The sequence below is a fragment of the Marmota monax genome, unplaced genomic scaffold (assembly GCF_021218885.2).
Source record: "Marmota monax isolate L192 unplaced genomic scaffold, Marmota_monax_Labrador192_F-V1.1 WCK01_AAM20220418_F8-fsc00223, whole genome shotgun sequence".
NCBI lineage: Eukaryota > Metazoa > Chordata > Mammalia > Rodentia > Sciuridae > Marmota > Marmota monax.
Window position 1 is genome coordinate 17,512 of NW_026692990.1, and position 16,631 is coordinate 34,142.

At 45.1% G+C, this 16,631-nt stretch overlaps 1 protein-coding gene across 1 annotated transcript; it reads left to right on the forward strand.

Annotated features, from left to right (window-relative positions):
* The first annotated feature begins 2,547 nt into the window (after positions 1-2,547).
* On the forward strand, positions 2,548-4,028 carry LOC124098042 (melanoma-associated antigen H1). The gene has a single exon (XM_046452602.2). The coding sequence runs from the start codon at positions 2,828-2,830 to the stop codon at positions 3,485-3,487; it is 660 nt and encodes a 219-aa protein (XP_046308558.1). The 5' UTR covers positions 2,548-2,827; the 3' UTR covers positions 3,488-4,028.
* Positions 4,029-16,631: the final 12,603 nt, after the last annotated feature.

Consider the following 16,631-nt stretch of genomic DNA (forward strand, 5'->3'; position numbering starts at 1 on the left):
TTCATGAAACTGATGATATGGGTTTAAATACTGACATCATAAGAGCTATGTTCCTGGACAAACTAGTTAAGCCCTCTCTACTTCCTGTGCTACTTCCTCAAAACAGATAACAGATCCCCAGTGTCTCAATATATGACTTTATGATTTTCTCCTGCTAATACCATATCTGGTGATATTTTTACTATTAAATACACTGTGTTTATTGAATAATAACCTCTTTGGCCTTGTCTTACATAAATGTGACTATTAAGCTTTGGGAAACACTGCAAGTAGCCCACAATGACCTCTGTTCCTAATGACATCTTTGGAGAAACTGATTTTAGAGCTGAGGCCCTAGGCTAGACATTACATAAGGATACCCATCCAGGATGGAAAAAAAGAGCTGTTTTGTCCTTGTTTTGTATTGGAGCAAAGGTTCACTCAGGTGAAGGCCATGACAGGGAAATGGCACCCTCTGCTTAATCAGCTGGTTTGTGGGCAGGAGTGAAGCAACAGATATGCACTACCTCAAATATGTATATGGCTAGATTTATCAAACAGGAAGTCTCAATAGACATTGCCTACAAATAAATTTTCAGTAAGAAAGTGAATTTTTGGAAGAGAATAAGTTTACCTTATTACATTCCCAGGCTATCAAATTAGAATAGGTAAACAATTTAAAAAATATTCCCAATTTTGCAGTATACTAGGAATAAAGAATTTCAAATACAACAAGGAATGAATTAATAAATGAATGAATGAATCAATCAATCTTGAACTCAGGTGAACCTACTGTAATCCAGAACCTCTGGTGTGTGCTGTAAGACTTCTAGAGAAACTTATAAGTCAGGCAAACAAGGCTAGAGAGATCAGCCTTTTCTGTTTCTACAGAGAAAAATCAAAGGAATGGATATTAGGTGAACTTATCAAGGTTAAAGTACATGTAAGTGACTTAGAATGGGTCAAAACTCATGTTCCTAGGTTTGAATTCAATGCCTGTTTCTCCAACGGAAGCACCCACTTTCTACACAAGTGCAGATGTCTGGACCTCGCTGGGTACAATTTGGCTGCCAATTCTGCTTTCCCAGTGATACACATTGCCTATCATATAGAATTCATTCACCAGATGCAGCCATATTCTATATCACAAACTCCAATAAAGGCCAAGAAATATCAAAGACTATAGGCTAGACAGGGCCTTTCCCCAAGTGGGACTACAAACTGAGCCTCTGTTGAGCAAGCATTTAATCTCTTCCAGCCAAACAGGAAAAAAACATTCACTTGCCTTTTTTAAGAGTTAAGAACACATGTAAGAACTTTAACATCATGTATTCTTTCAACATGAATTTATTAAATGCCACACTCTCAACACTGCTTCAACACCTTGAGAGGCCTGCTCTGTCTGTGCCTGCTATGTGAAAAAGGCTTTTCATTCATACAATCCTATGAAGCCAGTACTTCACCTCCATTTTTCAGGTGAGAAAACAGCCTCGAGAAGTAAAGTGACTTGAGCAAGCTAATACCTGCAATGACATGAGAAAAAAAAAATCAAAATGCTAGCTCTAGGGCCTGCCTCAGGGCAGCAAAAACTGGCTCAATACCCTTTTAGACCAACCAAGATAAGCTTCAGGGAGAAAGATGCCTCTGAGCAGGCAGATGGAATTCAGATAGTTGGAGAAGAGAGAGAAGGTGATTTAGGCAGAGAAAACAAGTGAGCAAAGTTCAGAGTATGCTCTGAAAGAAGCAAAATAAATGAGGTACTCAGGGAGACTGGAGCCTGGAAACCTTGGAGCCAACCTGCACTCCCCTGCCCCCACCCCATTCCCCATTTCCATATAGTCTCCTAAGCCTTTCAGTGGTCACCCTCAAAATGCCTGTCTCCATCCCCATAGCAACAGCCTCAAGGCTCACTTTCATGCCTCTTGCATCTTATTTTAATTGCTTCCTATGTGGTCTGCCAGGAGATAGGCTGCCCCTCCTTGAGGCTGCACAAATGGAGGTCTGATCCTCTTACTGCCCTGCTTAGTAACCCCTGAGAACGTAGAACATTGTAAAGGCTCTGCACCTTTTTCACACTACTGGCTTTGCACTCCTATGTCCTCTCATCGCCCAGCACTTTAGCCATAACATTATTATCCAGGTCCTAGATGAGCCTAAGAATTAATTAGATACGTATAGTATAAATGCTTTCTGAAAACAGGGAGAGTGAGTGAATGCGCTGCATATGCCAAGAGAAAAAAAAAAAAAAAAGAGGGCTGGGGTCAAAAGATTCCTTCCAAGAATACAACTCCTTCCCCCCCAGACTTCCCCCCTCGCCAGCTGGCCTTTGGTGCGGTGTGAATGGGATAGAGACCCACTCTTTCCCCAAAACCAGCGAATCAATCTTGGAATGTCTGTAGTGGACTGAAGAATACAGAATGGTTTGGGTATTCTTTTCCTCCGTACATACCCCAAACCCCACCAATCCCTAGCCGTCATTTCTACCCTTGTCCCACCCCTGCCGTAACAAGCTCCTTTTCCTATCTGCTAGCGGAAGTCCCTGTGGAGGACTGGCCCACTTCCTCTTTGGTGTTCGGCGAGTGCGTGGCAGGGGGGGTGGAGTCGATTCTGCTGAGCTTTCTCGCGCGCTTGCAGCTGCGGCAAGTACCGGCAGCGACTGCTAGTGCAAGTCAGCTTGCGTGGGAACGAGCTTTGTGGCTGAAAACGTCTGGTTTGTTGTTACAAAGACTCTATTGACGTTTGTAGCTTCCGCCGCGGCTGCGTCTTAGGATAGAGATAATTGCTTTCTACAGAGGCTACGGGCATCCTTCCCTAAGACTGTGTAGGCTTTAAGCACCTTGCAAGAGACATGCCTCGGGGAAGGAAGAGTCGGCGCCGCCGTAATGCAAGGGCCGCAGAAGAGAACCGCAACAATCGCAAGATCCAGGCCTCAGAGGCCTCTGAGACCCCAATGGCTGCTTCTGTGGTCCCGAGCACCCCAGAAGACGACCTCAGCGGCCCGGAGGAAGACCCAAGCACTCCAGAGGAAGCCTCCACCACTCCCGAGGAAGCCTCTAGCAGTGCCCTAGCGCAAAAGCCTTCGGTAGCCCGGAGCAATTTTCAGGGCACTAAGAAAAGTCTCCTGATGTCCATATTAGCCCTCATCTTCATCATGGGCAACAGCGCAAAAGAGGCTCTGGTGTGGAAAGTGCTGGGGAAGTTAGGAATGCAGCCTGGGCGGCAGCATAGCATCTTTGGAGATCCGAAGAAGGTCGTTACAGAAGAGTTTGTGCGCAGAGGGTACCTGATTTATAAGCCAGTACCCCGCAGCAGTCCGGTGGAGTACGAGTTCTTCTGGGGCCCTCGAGCACACGTGGAGTCCAGCAAGCTGAAAGTCATGCATTTTGTGGCAAGGGTTCGTAACCGATGCTCCAAGGACTGGCCATGTAATTATGATTGGGATTCGGACGACGATGCAGAGGTTGAGGCTATACTTAATTCAGGTGCTAGAGGTTACTCTGCCCCCTAGGAAAATCTGAGGTAGACCCTAGGGAATGGAAAAGAGAGTTCAAGATACCCCAGGAGTAAGTGGCCTGGGTCCGGAGTTGAAATGACGTGAATGGGGGAGGGCACTGTATTTGGTATTTGTGATCAGTGCTAATTGTTTAACTTCGAAATAGAGTGTTTGCTTTGGATATTGTAAACTTGTATTCATTTTATAATACTGTTAATTAAGGATCACAATATGTTTAAATATATAATTGAACAGTTTTTTTTCTGTTTTTTTTTTTTCCTGTCGATAAGATTTAGTATAACAGTCTTGCTAACGTTAATGAAATGAAGTCGTTCCATCATATTCTGTGATGTGGTACAGAATTTATATCATTGAAATGGGCTATTCTTTGAAAGTTTGAAATAACCAGTAAAATGGGAGGAGGTGAGGGAATTGTTCATATCTGACCATTCTGAAACGCTTTGTGTCTGTTGTCTTGTAAAGAAAACTGACATTTTCCCTGATTTTGCTTAGTTACTGCAGAATATAGAGAAAAATAAAAGCATAATAACTAGCACACCTTGTTCATTTATTGACCACCTGTTATGTGAGGAACAAGTATAGGCCCTGGGAATACTCTGTAATATGCAGGCCCCATTACAATGAATGTTCTAGATTGTGTGGGAGAGAGAAATATGTAAACTAGCAGTTCCATCAGTGCTGTGCTAGAGAAAAAGCATGCGATACTAGGAAATGTGGAAAACATTATGTGACCAATTTGGGGGGGGGGGGTGGAACAGAGAAGAGGATATCTCAACATGCTTAAAAAATTAAGAGATTCCAAAAGAAGATAGGAGAGGATTGAAAGAGACATCAGAATATACTATGAAATTATCTTGTATTGGCTATTCTTAATTCAGTGTCCGGGAGGGGCACTGTCAAAGAGAAAGGGACGTGCTGTGCTGTGGAAATAGAAAATACACTTAAATTATTAGAGGAGGGGAAAGAGTGGAGGAGTGGTGGCAGGGGAGAAAAGGACAACCATGGGATACTACTGAAATAAAAATGAAGGGACTATAAGAAAATTCTTGATTAGATGGCAATCTGATCTCTGAAAATAGTACTAGAGATGAGGAGGAAGTAATTATAGAGAAACTGAGGTAGCAGGGACACTGGAAGAATATCAAGGTATACACTGAACTGTTAAGGGTCTATCAAAGGGAAAGCAGAGAACAAGAAATGAGGCAAAGGAAGAAGGAGGAAGAACCAGAGCCTCAAAGGTGGCTGTTATGGCTGAATTTAAACTAATGATAATAAAGTGACTAACAAAAAGGATGAACCTGGAATAATGTGGAGAAAAGCTCTAAAACAGCAGAGTTACTCGGATTTTAGAGGAAAACCTGTAGCATCTCTTAAAGGTAAACTTAAATTTCTCTCAGGTACTACAGTTTGGTGTGGTGCCCACATTGTTTAGAATGTGTGTGTGTGTGTGTGTGTGTGTGTGTGTATGAGTGCTCAAGCACATCTCTCCAAGGGGTAAGGTAGAATTAGCATTTCCAAGTGACACCATGTCAGGATAGCCCATGGTGTACTAAGTCAAGAGGGATGGGGTATCTTCACACCCCCAGGAGATTTTGCACTCTCACCTGGTGAGCTCAAGGAGCTCAAAGCTCTTATCCATTCCACCACAGGGGCTTCTGAATCCTCAGCCTCACCCTACACCAAATCTGGGCTTGTGGGAATCACTTTGACCATTCTCACTAGCAACAGGCAGAGAACACTCCAGGAAATTCTGACCACCTCCAGAGCTTACAACTTTTATCACCAAGAACTAGACAGTGTGTGAACTAAGTTCCCCAATAGAGAGCATGGGTGTCAGGTGCCTAACCTAGGCTTGTGGGTCTCAGCATAGCAGTGGTCTTAAAACAGAGTAGCCAGGCAACCTGCAGTCTTGCCCTGCTTCCAGCTGAGTGCCAACTCAAGTCACTGGGTGCAGGGTAAAGGCTCAGGGACCCAGAGTTATGAGCCTTTGGAACCATGAGACTTCAAACAAAGGCAGTAGCTTTGAACCCTCAGCAGCTCCAAATTCATCCAGCAAGCAAGAAACTAGTGCGAGCCTTCTGTGTTTTCAGCAGTGTGAGAGAAACTGGGCACAGAAAATGAAAAGGCATGTTTCCCGCTCTGAGAGAGCCAAGTTTGCCAATGCATCCCCAGAGATACACAAGCTGGGAATCTGAGGTACAGGTTCCTACTTAATGACAGAGAGGCTGCAAACCTCAGATCCTAGACAAGACCCCAAGTCTGTTCTCTGAAATTCCAGAGGGCTTTCCTGTAGGTCATCCTGCTTTCTGCTTCTGCCTGCCAGTGCACTTAAAAGGGGTCTGTCCTAAAATAAAGAAATAGAAAGCCCCCCCCCCAAAAAAAAAAAACTCAGAATGAAAGAATAGGAAGTTTTGGGCTGCAGTCTCCAGTCCTTTGAGGGTGGGGAAGACTCAATTAAACTTCTCCCCATTTTACAGAGGGGATGCACAGAGGTCACTTAGCTCCAGGAAAGTCAGCTAGGAAGTAGGAGAACCTGGAGAGCAGAGATGTGTTGAGCACCTCTTCTATGCCAGAGGCATGCCATGTATTATTCCTAGCAGGTCAGTATGATCACCTCCCATTGTACAGAAACCACGAGCTAGCTCAGAGAAAGACATGATGTCCTCCCCAAACCTGTCTGAATCTGTGCATTCTTAGGCCCTGGTGGGAATAAATGTCCAAATGCCAAGTAAAGGTCATTGGCAAGTGTGGGCCAAGAAGCTTAAAGCAGAGGACCAGCAGTACCACAGTTAAGGGGAGAAAGACTGGGAGGGTATACTCCAGCTACACAGTAATGGAGAGATGATGCCTGGCCCAGTGGCCACACCTGTAATCCCAGGCAGAGACAAGAGGATCACAAGTTCCAGACCAGCCTGAGCTAAAATTTAGCCAGGCCTTACCTCAAAATGAAAAAGGGGGGGGGGGGCTGGGGATGTAGCTCAGTAGTAAAGTGCCCCTGGGTTCAATCACCAAAAAAGTGAATGGATGAATAGGTGGATAAATAAATAACAAGTAAATAGATATCCCAAAGGCCTCAGGCAGGACGCTCCATAGGGGATTGGGAAACAAAGGATGAGTGATCTGCCCTAGCCCCGGGAGGAGGCCTTCAAAGCACCAGGCTCATTCCCCAGTTGCCAGTTGGTTCAGTCTTCCCAGCACACTGCATTAGCACTACAAAGAGTTAAACAGCTTTTGATTAGGTAAACAGCAGAGGAGGGCGGGATTTCCGGTTGGCTGAGAAATGAATGACAGGTCTGAGGGAGGGGCAGACAAAGGGGCTTCTGGAAGGTGGTGAGCAAGAGAAGCCAAAGAGAATATACATCCTGATGTTGAACGAAATCCCTGGGTTTTGAACTGTGTGCACATAGGGCACCAAGCTGTGCGTCTTTTGCTCTGGGAATCTGAAAACTAAACTGGCCTCAACCCAGCAGAGTTTCCCTGAAGTGAGTGGGAGAGCTGCAGTTTTAGTGGCAGGGATGACTGTGAAGCTGGTTGCTGGGTCCTAGAACACTCCAGTTGTTCAGGGAACTCAGAGAGAGAGAAAGCACAAACCTTTCCAAGGCTAGGGACAGTAGCAGCTGGCATTTGCTGAGAGCCTCAATGATGCCAGACACTTGCATGGCTGTCTACATGCAGCATCTCTAACTTATTCACCGCACAGCAACATGCCTGTCACCAGGCACAGGAAACCAAGGCAGAAACTCTAGGCCAGATCTCTCAAGCAAGATGGTGGGGTCACATGGCTGGGTAGTGACAGACTAGCACCTGAACAGAGGGCCAGCCAAGTTGGAAGCCCACACTGCTGTGTTACAAGAACAGGCACCACCAGCAGGACACCTGTGGCTTCTTCACCCAGCCTTGGGAAAGTCTTATGCTTTCAGACTCCACCAAATCCCAGGGTCATAGTGAAAATGATCATGTCACGGAAGGGTCAGGAGGTGTGAGAAAACGAGGTGAATATGCACTTTGGGAATTAGCAGTCAAAGCCCCTTTATTCTGACTTATTGTTGGTGTATAGGCAGGCATCCTTGGAGAGGTAGGTGTACATGTGGAAAGAGTATTCCTTCCAAGACAGGTGTGTCTTCCCTATTAGAGAAACTTAACCACCCTGCACACCCTAATCAGTCCTCAAATCCTAGGTCCTGGCTTTTCCCACAGTGGAGCGAGCAAGGGACAACATTTCTGGCCCTGTAACCTTGCACCCTGGCACTGTATAAGGATCCAGAAGATATAATGGGCGGGCAGGACTTCGGCATCCCCTAAGCAGAGCAAATTGGATAAAACCCAAGTGGCAAACAGTGGGCAACTGCCTTTGACCAAATGACAATTTCAGTGACATCCTCCTTGGGGCCAGTATTTGGCTTTGGCTTTGGCTTCAGCAACCGGGTGCAGAGCAGATGGTGAAAGAGAAATATGGATTCTCCTTGGGCAAACAGCGGCCTCTAGGAGGTGGGTAGTGGCCAGGAGCCCTCTAACCCTTCCTTTGGCATGAAGGTGCAATACCACTTTTCTGAGGGAAAGGCTTTTGAAGTAGTGATGGAGATGCAGAAGGGCAATTAGGGTGAAGATGGACTGAGTCCTGCACACAGGCTCACACTCCATGGCTCATGGGTCACAAGCCACAATGGTTCAAAACATCAAAGAGCTTATGGAATTTCTTTGAAAATCCGTGTGAGGGCACGTGGATAAAAGAGGGTCTCTGCTCAATCAAGATTACACAGAATAATCACTGTGGAGCCAACTGAAGCTGAGAGAACAGGCTTCTGTGGAAAAGTGGACAGTATGCTTGCAATGCTCGCCACCAACAGGAAAAGTGTTCACACAGGGGAAGGAGGGGATGGCTGAGCCCATGGACAGCTAGTGAAAAGCAGGCCCAGTCAGTCCTTGACTGGTCAGATCCTGCCCTCACTCAACAACTGACAGCCTGGCCAAGGTGTCTCGCCATTTGCAAACGGGGAAAGTGGCAGAGATCCCTCCTGTGGCAGAGTGCTCTCCTGTGACTCTGGCCAAGGGTGCCCTGGAACCCTTCTCGGATAGTCACCTCTCAAGACTGACATGACTTGTGTCAGTTCCTGTGCTGTGATTACTTGTGGTGAAATATGAGAGAAAGGGCAAAAAAGAGGAGGAATACGATCTCCCACACCTTTGAGGTCTGGTATTGTGGTGCCTCCTGCTTCACTCTTTTTGCTTTGGCTATTCTGGGACTCTTATTTTTCCAAATGAATTTCCTCACATCTTTTTCTATTTCTATGAAGAAAGTCATGGTGATTTTCAGATGAATTGCATTAAATCAGTATACCACTTTTGGTAGTACGGCCATTTTAACAATATTAATTCTGCCTATCCAGAACATGTCAGCCCCATTTTAAATATTAGAAAAGTGAAGATGGAGGATGTTTTCAAAACCAGAGGATGGAGAAAAGATGGAAGCAGAAACCCTGGTCCAGGCAGTTAGAGGAGCACATATGCACACATAGAATTTCTCTCTCTCTCTCTCTCTCTCTCTCTCTCTCTCTCTCTCTCTCTCCCTTAAACACAGACACAGGCACACACACACACACACACACACACACACACACACACACATGCTTGTGCTCTCACACTCCCAGGTTCATGTGTTGCTGAGAGAGACCTGCCTAGGTGGGGAGGGAATGGTTATCACAGCTGCCCCTGCTGTGTCCACATGGGACAAGTCAGATGTTCAGGCTGCTCAAAGACTTACATCTACATACATGATATGAAGAGAATCACTACTCTCTTTAACTCATACAGGACATGATCATTATTTGCTTCGGTAGGCCATAATGAGGGAAAAGGAATACTCCAAACTGAGCAAAATAGGACCCCACGAACTTCAGGATAAAACTGCTCTTAGTCGCAAGGCTGAGGACCAAAGTCAGCCCACAAATTGACCCTGGTTAGTGAATATCTCAGCCCCACAGACCTCAGGGCTTGGTACAGATCAACATAATCTGTGTTGAACAATCGGGCTGAGGTAAGAGGGAGGTGGCACTGCAGTCCAGCACCTCAGGGTCTCCTTTCCCTCTGAAATTGTTTCCTTTCTGCTCTGTGGCAGCACACACCTTCTTCCCCACATTCCCCTACACGTTGGCCAAAGCCTATGTTCCTGTTGTCCACCAACCATGGCTGGCCTTTCATCTGGGCCACAGTCCCTGGGGCAGGTCCCAGAAGCCAGGGTGCCATGAGTCATTCTAGCCACCTCACCACCGCTCCTGAACATGTGGCTCTGGGCTCCCTAACCTAGGACCTTGTCTCATGACTCGTATTTGCATAAACTCATCTCACCCTCCCAGCCTCCTGCCTCCCATTCTGATTGAACAAACCTTAGTTCTCATCCTCATCCCATTGGCTGAATGGTGCTCACAGGCATGTCTTTGACCCCAAAAAGTGACAGGGCAGAGAAGAGACATTGAATCCCTTCTCCCTGAAGTTCACAACCCCACTTTGCCTCCCAAGTCATACAGTAATACACTGACCTCTCTAAAGGTGCACACATATATCCCCAAACTCAGCAACACTCACCTCTCACATACCCAGGCACTTGTAGATAGGACACCACCCCAACCTCAATTTCTCCTGTGTGTTTGTAGATTTGCATTTCCAACCAGACACATACCAAAGTGCAAGCACACACACACACACACACACACACACACACACTCACCAATTGGTTACAGTACATGCACCCCACAAACAGGAGTGACACATATAATCACCAAAATCACATACATAAATGTACAGGCGTCCGTTAGTCACACACAGCAAACCCAAGCCCACTAATAAATTCCTATGCATGCACAAGGATAGAGGAATATCCAGGCATTTAAAAATCCCAGAAACAGGTAGCGGGGATGTGGCTCAGTTGTAGAGCGCTTGCCTAGCATGTAGTTTGATCCTCAGCACGACTTAAATAAAATAAAGTTATTATGTCCATCTACAATAGAAAATATTTATTAAAAAATCCCAGAAACAGGCATAAATGCATATATGAGCACATACTAGGAGGCTAACACACCCTGAAGACACTGGTACACTCACTGATACAAACACACTTACATGTAAGTGTACATAATGTATAAATGGGTACACACACATACACACATACACACACATACACACACACACACTTGAGAAGAAGCTAATTATGAATAACAAACCAATCTCTACTTTAAGAGGGAAAGAAGGTTAAAGATGCATATCTGAGCCTCTGTTTTTTTCTGTCTTTCCCAGGCCTAGAAGGCACAGATGTGACACCAATGATCTGGTAGGCATGCTGTCGCTCCTATCTTTCTCAGTCTCTCTCTTTCTCTCTCTCTCTGTTGAATAGAAACACACACACACACACACACACACACACACACACAAAACTGCCCACATTCTCAGTGAGGGAAGAAAGGGATACTCCAATCTGAGCAAAATAGGACTCTATGCTCTGAGCAGCAGTTATGAGGAGTCAGTGGTGTTACAAGCTTCCCTTGAGATCTGGGACCCAGAAGAACCCAGGTCCTGGCGCCCAGCCTAGACAGCTCCAAAGGCCAGTCATGGCCCCTGCTTCTCTGCTTCTCAGTGCCTTCTCTTCAATGCTCCCTGCTTCCTCTCCCAGCTGTAAGGCCTCTCTTCCCTCCTGGAAAGGGCCTCTTGGAATGTAGCTGCAGAAAGAGAGCAGGCATTTCTGTTGTTCCCTTGGAACAATGGTCTCAGGAATCCCACCTCAGAAAGAAGCAAAGTGCATGTGTGCAAGGAGGATAAAGGAATAGAAACTGCAAGACAATGAAGAAGATGTTAGCATGTAAGCTGGCTTCCACATATCTGGGGAGGAGAGGAATGAGAGCGGGAGTGAGGCCGGGGTGGGGTGTCAGGGGGTTGGGATCCAACCTCTGATGTGAAGCTGCAATCACAATGAAGATTTCCTAAGAGCCAGGCGTGGTGGGGCATGCCTCAAATCCCAGTAAATCTGGATGCTAAGGCAGGAGGACTGAGGCAACCTCAGGAGCTTAGTGAGACTCTGAGCAACATAGCAAGACCCTGTCTCAAAAATATTGCAAAGTGTAAAATGTAATTGGGGTGTAGCTTGGTGGTAAAGTACCCGTAGGTAAAATTGATTACCAGTACCAAAAAGTAAAAACAAATAAACACATAAATTAGGAAATATTTCTTATGATGTCCCAGGAAGGCTAACAGGTCACTTTACTCCTTGGATCTCTGTAAAATCAGACCGATCATCTAGAAGCTCAGTCATCTTCATGCTGGACTCTGATATGAGGCTTGGATCCTGTAATTAAAACAACAACAACAACAACACTGGAACCTTCTAAAGAAATCATATCGGTCTCTGTTCATCCAAGGGCTCCAGGCACATCTCTAGTCAGTCAGTTCATGGTGTCAGCAGAGGAGGAATGGACTCCTCCTCACACCATGTGACCAATGCCTCACAAAGCCCTCTGCACTCTCTCTATAGACTCCCACAAGGAGGGGTACAAGAGCCCCAGAGGTTGGAGTGGGACGCTCAGGTCAACTCTGTGGGTCAAGGACCTGGAAAACCATGTTGCCCTATCCTCCCCTCCCCAGCCAAAGACCCAAATAGGACACCTGTGCCTCTCCAGTTCACACAAGGAGGGGGTGGACTCCTGAGGAGCTAATGTGAGAGCAAGAGCAGAAATTGATTTTGAACAATGCCTCCAAAGGATTAGTGTTAAGAAAGCTGTCAGAACATGGTGCAGGAAGAGGGTGGAAGGACTTGTCCCTAGAGCCCCAGCAACCCAATTCAAGGTCTACAATAGGGTTTCCCTCAAAGTGGCCCCACAGTCTACCCACATGTATACATTCCAAATGGATGTTGGAAACGGTTCTATCAGTGCAGTTGACACCAAAGTGGAGATGGGAAAGCCCTAGGGAAATGAGAGTGCTGCACTGGGGCACTGGGTTTATCATGCCCAGAACCCACGGACTACAAGTAGTCCTCTCCTTCCATTCCAGTCTACCAGGTACTGTGCTTGTGGATTTTGGATGGCATTGGTGGTGGGCAACTCAGGGGATGCCACATTCACCTCCTGGGAGAGAGAAGCAAGTTTGGACTGGCTGCTGTGAGTTCCTTCTCCAAGCCCAATCACATTCTAGCCAACTACAGAGGGTGCTCACCAATTACTGTGGGTATCAATAGAAAACGACTCTCTTTCCCAGTCCCATGTACCACAAATATGCACTTTGCTGCCAAGGAGAATTCAGCACAAGAGTAAGCCCTTTTGGGCACACACATATGTTGTTGGTTTGACTGGAAATTAATACCACCACTCTGGAAAACAGTGCACACATTTCACACACACACACACACACACACACACACAAACTAGGAATGGGACCACCTTATGACCCAGCTATCCCCTTCCTCTGCATATATTGAAAATTTTAAAAGCAGCATACTCTTGTGATACATACACATCAATATTTATAGCAGCTCAATTCATAATAGCCAAATTATGGAACCAGCCTAGATACCTATCAACAGATGAATGGATTAAGAAAATAGGGATATATATATATATATATATACACACACACACACACACACACACAGAAATTTACTCATCCCAAACGAAGAAAAAAATAACTGCATTTGCCAGCAAATGGACGGAAATGGAGAAAATCTTATGAAGTGAAATAAGACCTACTCAGAAAATGAATGTTAGAATGTTTTCTCTCATATGTGGAAGTTTGAGGAAAATAAGGGAACGAAGGTGGTGGGAGGAGATTGGATATCATTAAGATGTGAGAAGTTCAGTTGAGAAACAGAAAAACAAGAAGGAGGGAGGATGAAGGGAAGGGGAAAGGAATATGGAACGAATTTAACCAAATCATTTTATATACATGTATGAATGTACCTCAGGGAAACTCAGCTTCATGTATATGTAGAAACGATCAATCAAATGCAAAAAAGTATAGGACTGCAAAGAAGATCTGGAGAGTTTGAGAGGAAAAAAATGGGATGGAGGAGGGGAGCAATAGGGCAGGGAGAATGGAATTGAAATCAAATTCCTTGTATGTCTAATTTTGTTAAAATGAACACAAATGCTATGCATAATGATCATTCTGTAATACGAAAAACTAAATACAGACTTTTAAAATTAAAAAATGAGAAAGAACTTTTGGTCAGATATTGTTGTACTTGGGAAGAGAGGACTTGGACAATCCATCAACCACTAGGCCACCATTGAAGGTACCAAGTTCCTGGTTGTGGAAACATCACAGATCACACCCAGGCAATTGCTTTAATTCTTCAATAAACACTCTTTCCTTCTGTGACTGCGAGCATGCCCACAGTCACACACACACACACACACACACACACACACACACATACACACACATACACACATTCACTCTGTAGAGGATGGTTTATGATCAGTCATTTTCATGGGCCTCGTGGGTTGAGTTTCCTGTACGACTTTCACCCCAGGGGCAAAGTATGGGATCTGAAGTCAAAGGTGTGACTTCCCCAGGTCGGCTTGAATGTGTGACAATGGAAAAAGCCTTTCAGGCCTTTGACTCTCAGCATCCTCAACTGAAGAACAGATATGGCAATATAACATTTACTCAACAGCATGGCTGGGAAGTTAAATGAGATACAGTGTGTGAAACTGCCTTGTACAGTGCACAGGGTGTTAAGCACATATGCCGATTCTTATTCCCAAACACAATAATAGATAGGGGAGCACTATAGAGCTGGCCCCATTGCTGCTAATGTGGAAACAAAGGCTGTTATGTCCTGCCTGGTTTCTCCGGAAAGACAGCAGAGTGGGCTGCCAGGCGGGTCAGTCCAAGAATCTGTACTATCACCCTCATTTTACTAGAATGTAAACACCAAGGGATCAAAATTCCACTGGTTTTTTCCACTTTGTTCACTGATGGGTCCCAAACGCATAGAGCAGTACCCTGTGCACACTACACAGACAATAATTACGAAGGGCCCATGAACAGAATTTTTAGCATGTAGCGATGAGGATGTCAATGGTGGTGATTGTGGACAATTTCAGGTGAGTGAGGTACTCACACAAAGAAACTAGCAGATGGCAGAACCTTATTCTTCCCATTTTGACTGAGGGATACAGAAGTATTCTTCAAAACCAAGACCACTGAAGCTCCGGAGGTGTGCTTCAAGATAGCTAAGGCTGTCTTCTGCAATTACACAGTCTGAAAAGTTTGTGCTAGGATGCACTGAAGGTGCTACAGGGTTCTCCCTCTGAACCTGGGGGCAGATTCCTGAATAGAGAAAGACAGGGATGAAAACCAGATCTAGGGCTTATGTTTATTGAGCACCCACTCTGCTCTGGACATTTATTTCTATTAATCAACTTCAGCCTCAGCACAACTGCAAGCAGTAGATTACATAATCCCACATTGCTCCCAGGCAAGGAAACTGGGATTCAGACACCTTAGGTAATTCATCCATGGCTATGTGAGGTCCATATTAAATAGCAGAACTGAGTTTTGAAATTGGGTCTCTCTCTCAGTCCAAAAGATCTACTTAGCCATTAAAAGTTAAATGACCCTGCCTTCCACTATCTGTGAGCTGATCCAAAATTCTGATATGGAACATGTCAGTATTTAGGTGCAGTTCCAAACCACAAGAGGGGTATAGAAGCCATAAATTTGAAGAGATGCACAGCGACACAGACACAGAGCATCTGCTATTGAAAGTGCAAAGTTTAATACAGCACATACTGTCCTGCACATATAAAGAAACTTATTTGTTTTTCAAAATAAACTTACTGTTAGAGTATCTGCTCCTATGGGTACTAGGCATGAGGAGGTGGTGACCAGTTACAATTTTATCATTAAAATTCTTCCAGTTTGGATGCCAAATTTTAAGCAACTGTTGTGGCCCTTCCAAGTTCTACTTACTTCCCATTGTCCCTCCACAAAATGATGTCTGGGGATGGGAGGGAGGTATGCAACTTAAGTGATACCATGGAGGAACTGCAGGGGGCCCGGGGTCTGAGTAATCCTCTCAGATTCTCCTGATGGGGCTCTGCAACTTGAATACTGCTTTCTTACTGAACTGTGCTCTTTCTAAAATTATGGATTCCCACTGAGATTCTCTTGTAACTCAAAGTTGACTGCAGTATGCATGCCCCATGTGACAGTTGCCATAGGAATATAATCATTTTTCACCAGACATTATACTGGGTTGAATAGTTCCTTCCACATCTCTCATCTACCTAGAAGCTCAGGAGGTGTTTTCAGTTTGGAAAGTAGGTCTTTGCAGATGTAATCCATTTTGATGAGGCTATACTGGTATAGGGAAGCCCCTGTGGAAGTTACAAGAGAAAGAATACACAGACTCAGAGACAAACAGAGAGGAGAACACCATGTTAAGGTACAAGCAGTGATTAGAGTGAGGCCTGCACAAGCCAAGGAACACCAAGGATTTCTGTGACCACCAGAACGTACAAAAGCCAGAAAGATTTCTCTCCTGGAGCCTTCAGAGACAGCATGGTCCTGCCAGCACCTGCTCTCAATTTCAGCCCCTGGAGCACAGGCATACACACACACACACACACACACACACACACACACATACACACACACAGGTGGGGGTGGGGGAGAGAACACATATCTGTTCTTTTCAGCTATTACACTTGTGGAAGTTTGTTACTAACAAATGCACCAGTAAGCAAAGTTGTGGATCACATGACTCCAGTATATGTAGATTTATTTACAAAGTCTACCCTGGTGAAACTTTATTAATATGTATTTCTCAGTAAAGAGTACATGCCAAAATTGGATTTGAAAGGATGTGATTAAAATAAATATGCATAGAATTTCTAGTATTTCCCTCTCTTACTTTAATGGCTCTTTGTGCCCTCCCTGTATGCGTGCACCACCCTTTTATAGAGAGTATGTTCCAAGATCCCTTCTCCTCAAATTAGGGTGACTGGGTTGTGCTTGGCAGCAATCATGCAGCTGCCTTCTGAACTCTTCCATGAGGAGAGTGAGGTATTCTTAATCTCTCCTGAAGCAAAATGAGAGCTGAGGAAGACTCAGGAATGCAGACATGGAGCCCATGCTCCAAATCCACTCT

Coding starts and splice junctions, on each gene's coding strand:
- LOC124098042 (XM_046452602.2), top strand. CDS start 2,828: ATGCCTCGGGGAAGGAAGAGTCGGCGCCGCCGTAATGCAAGGGCCGCA.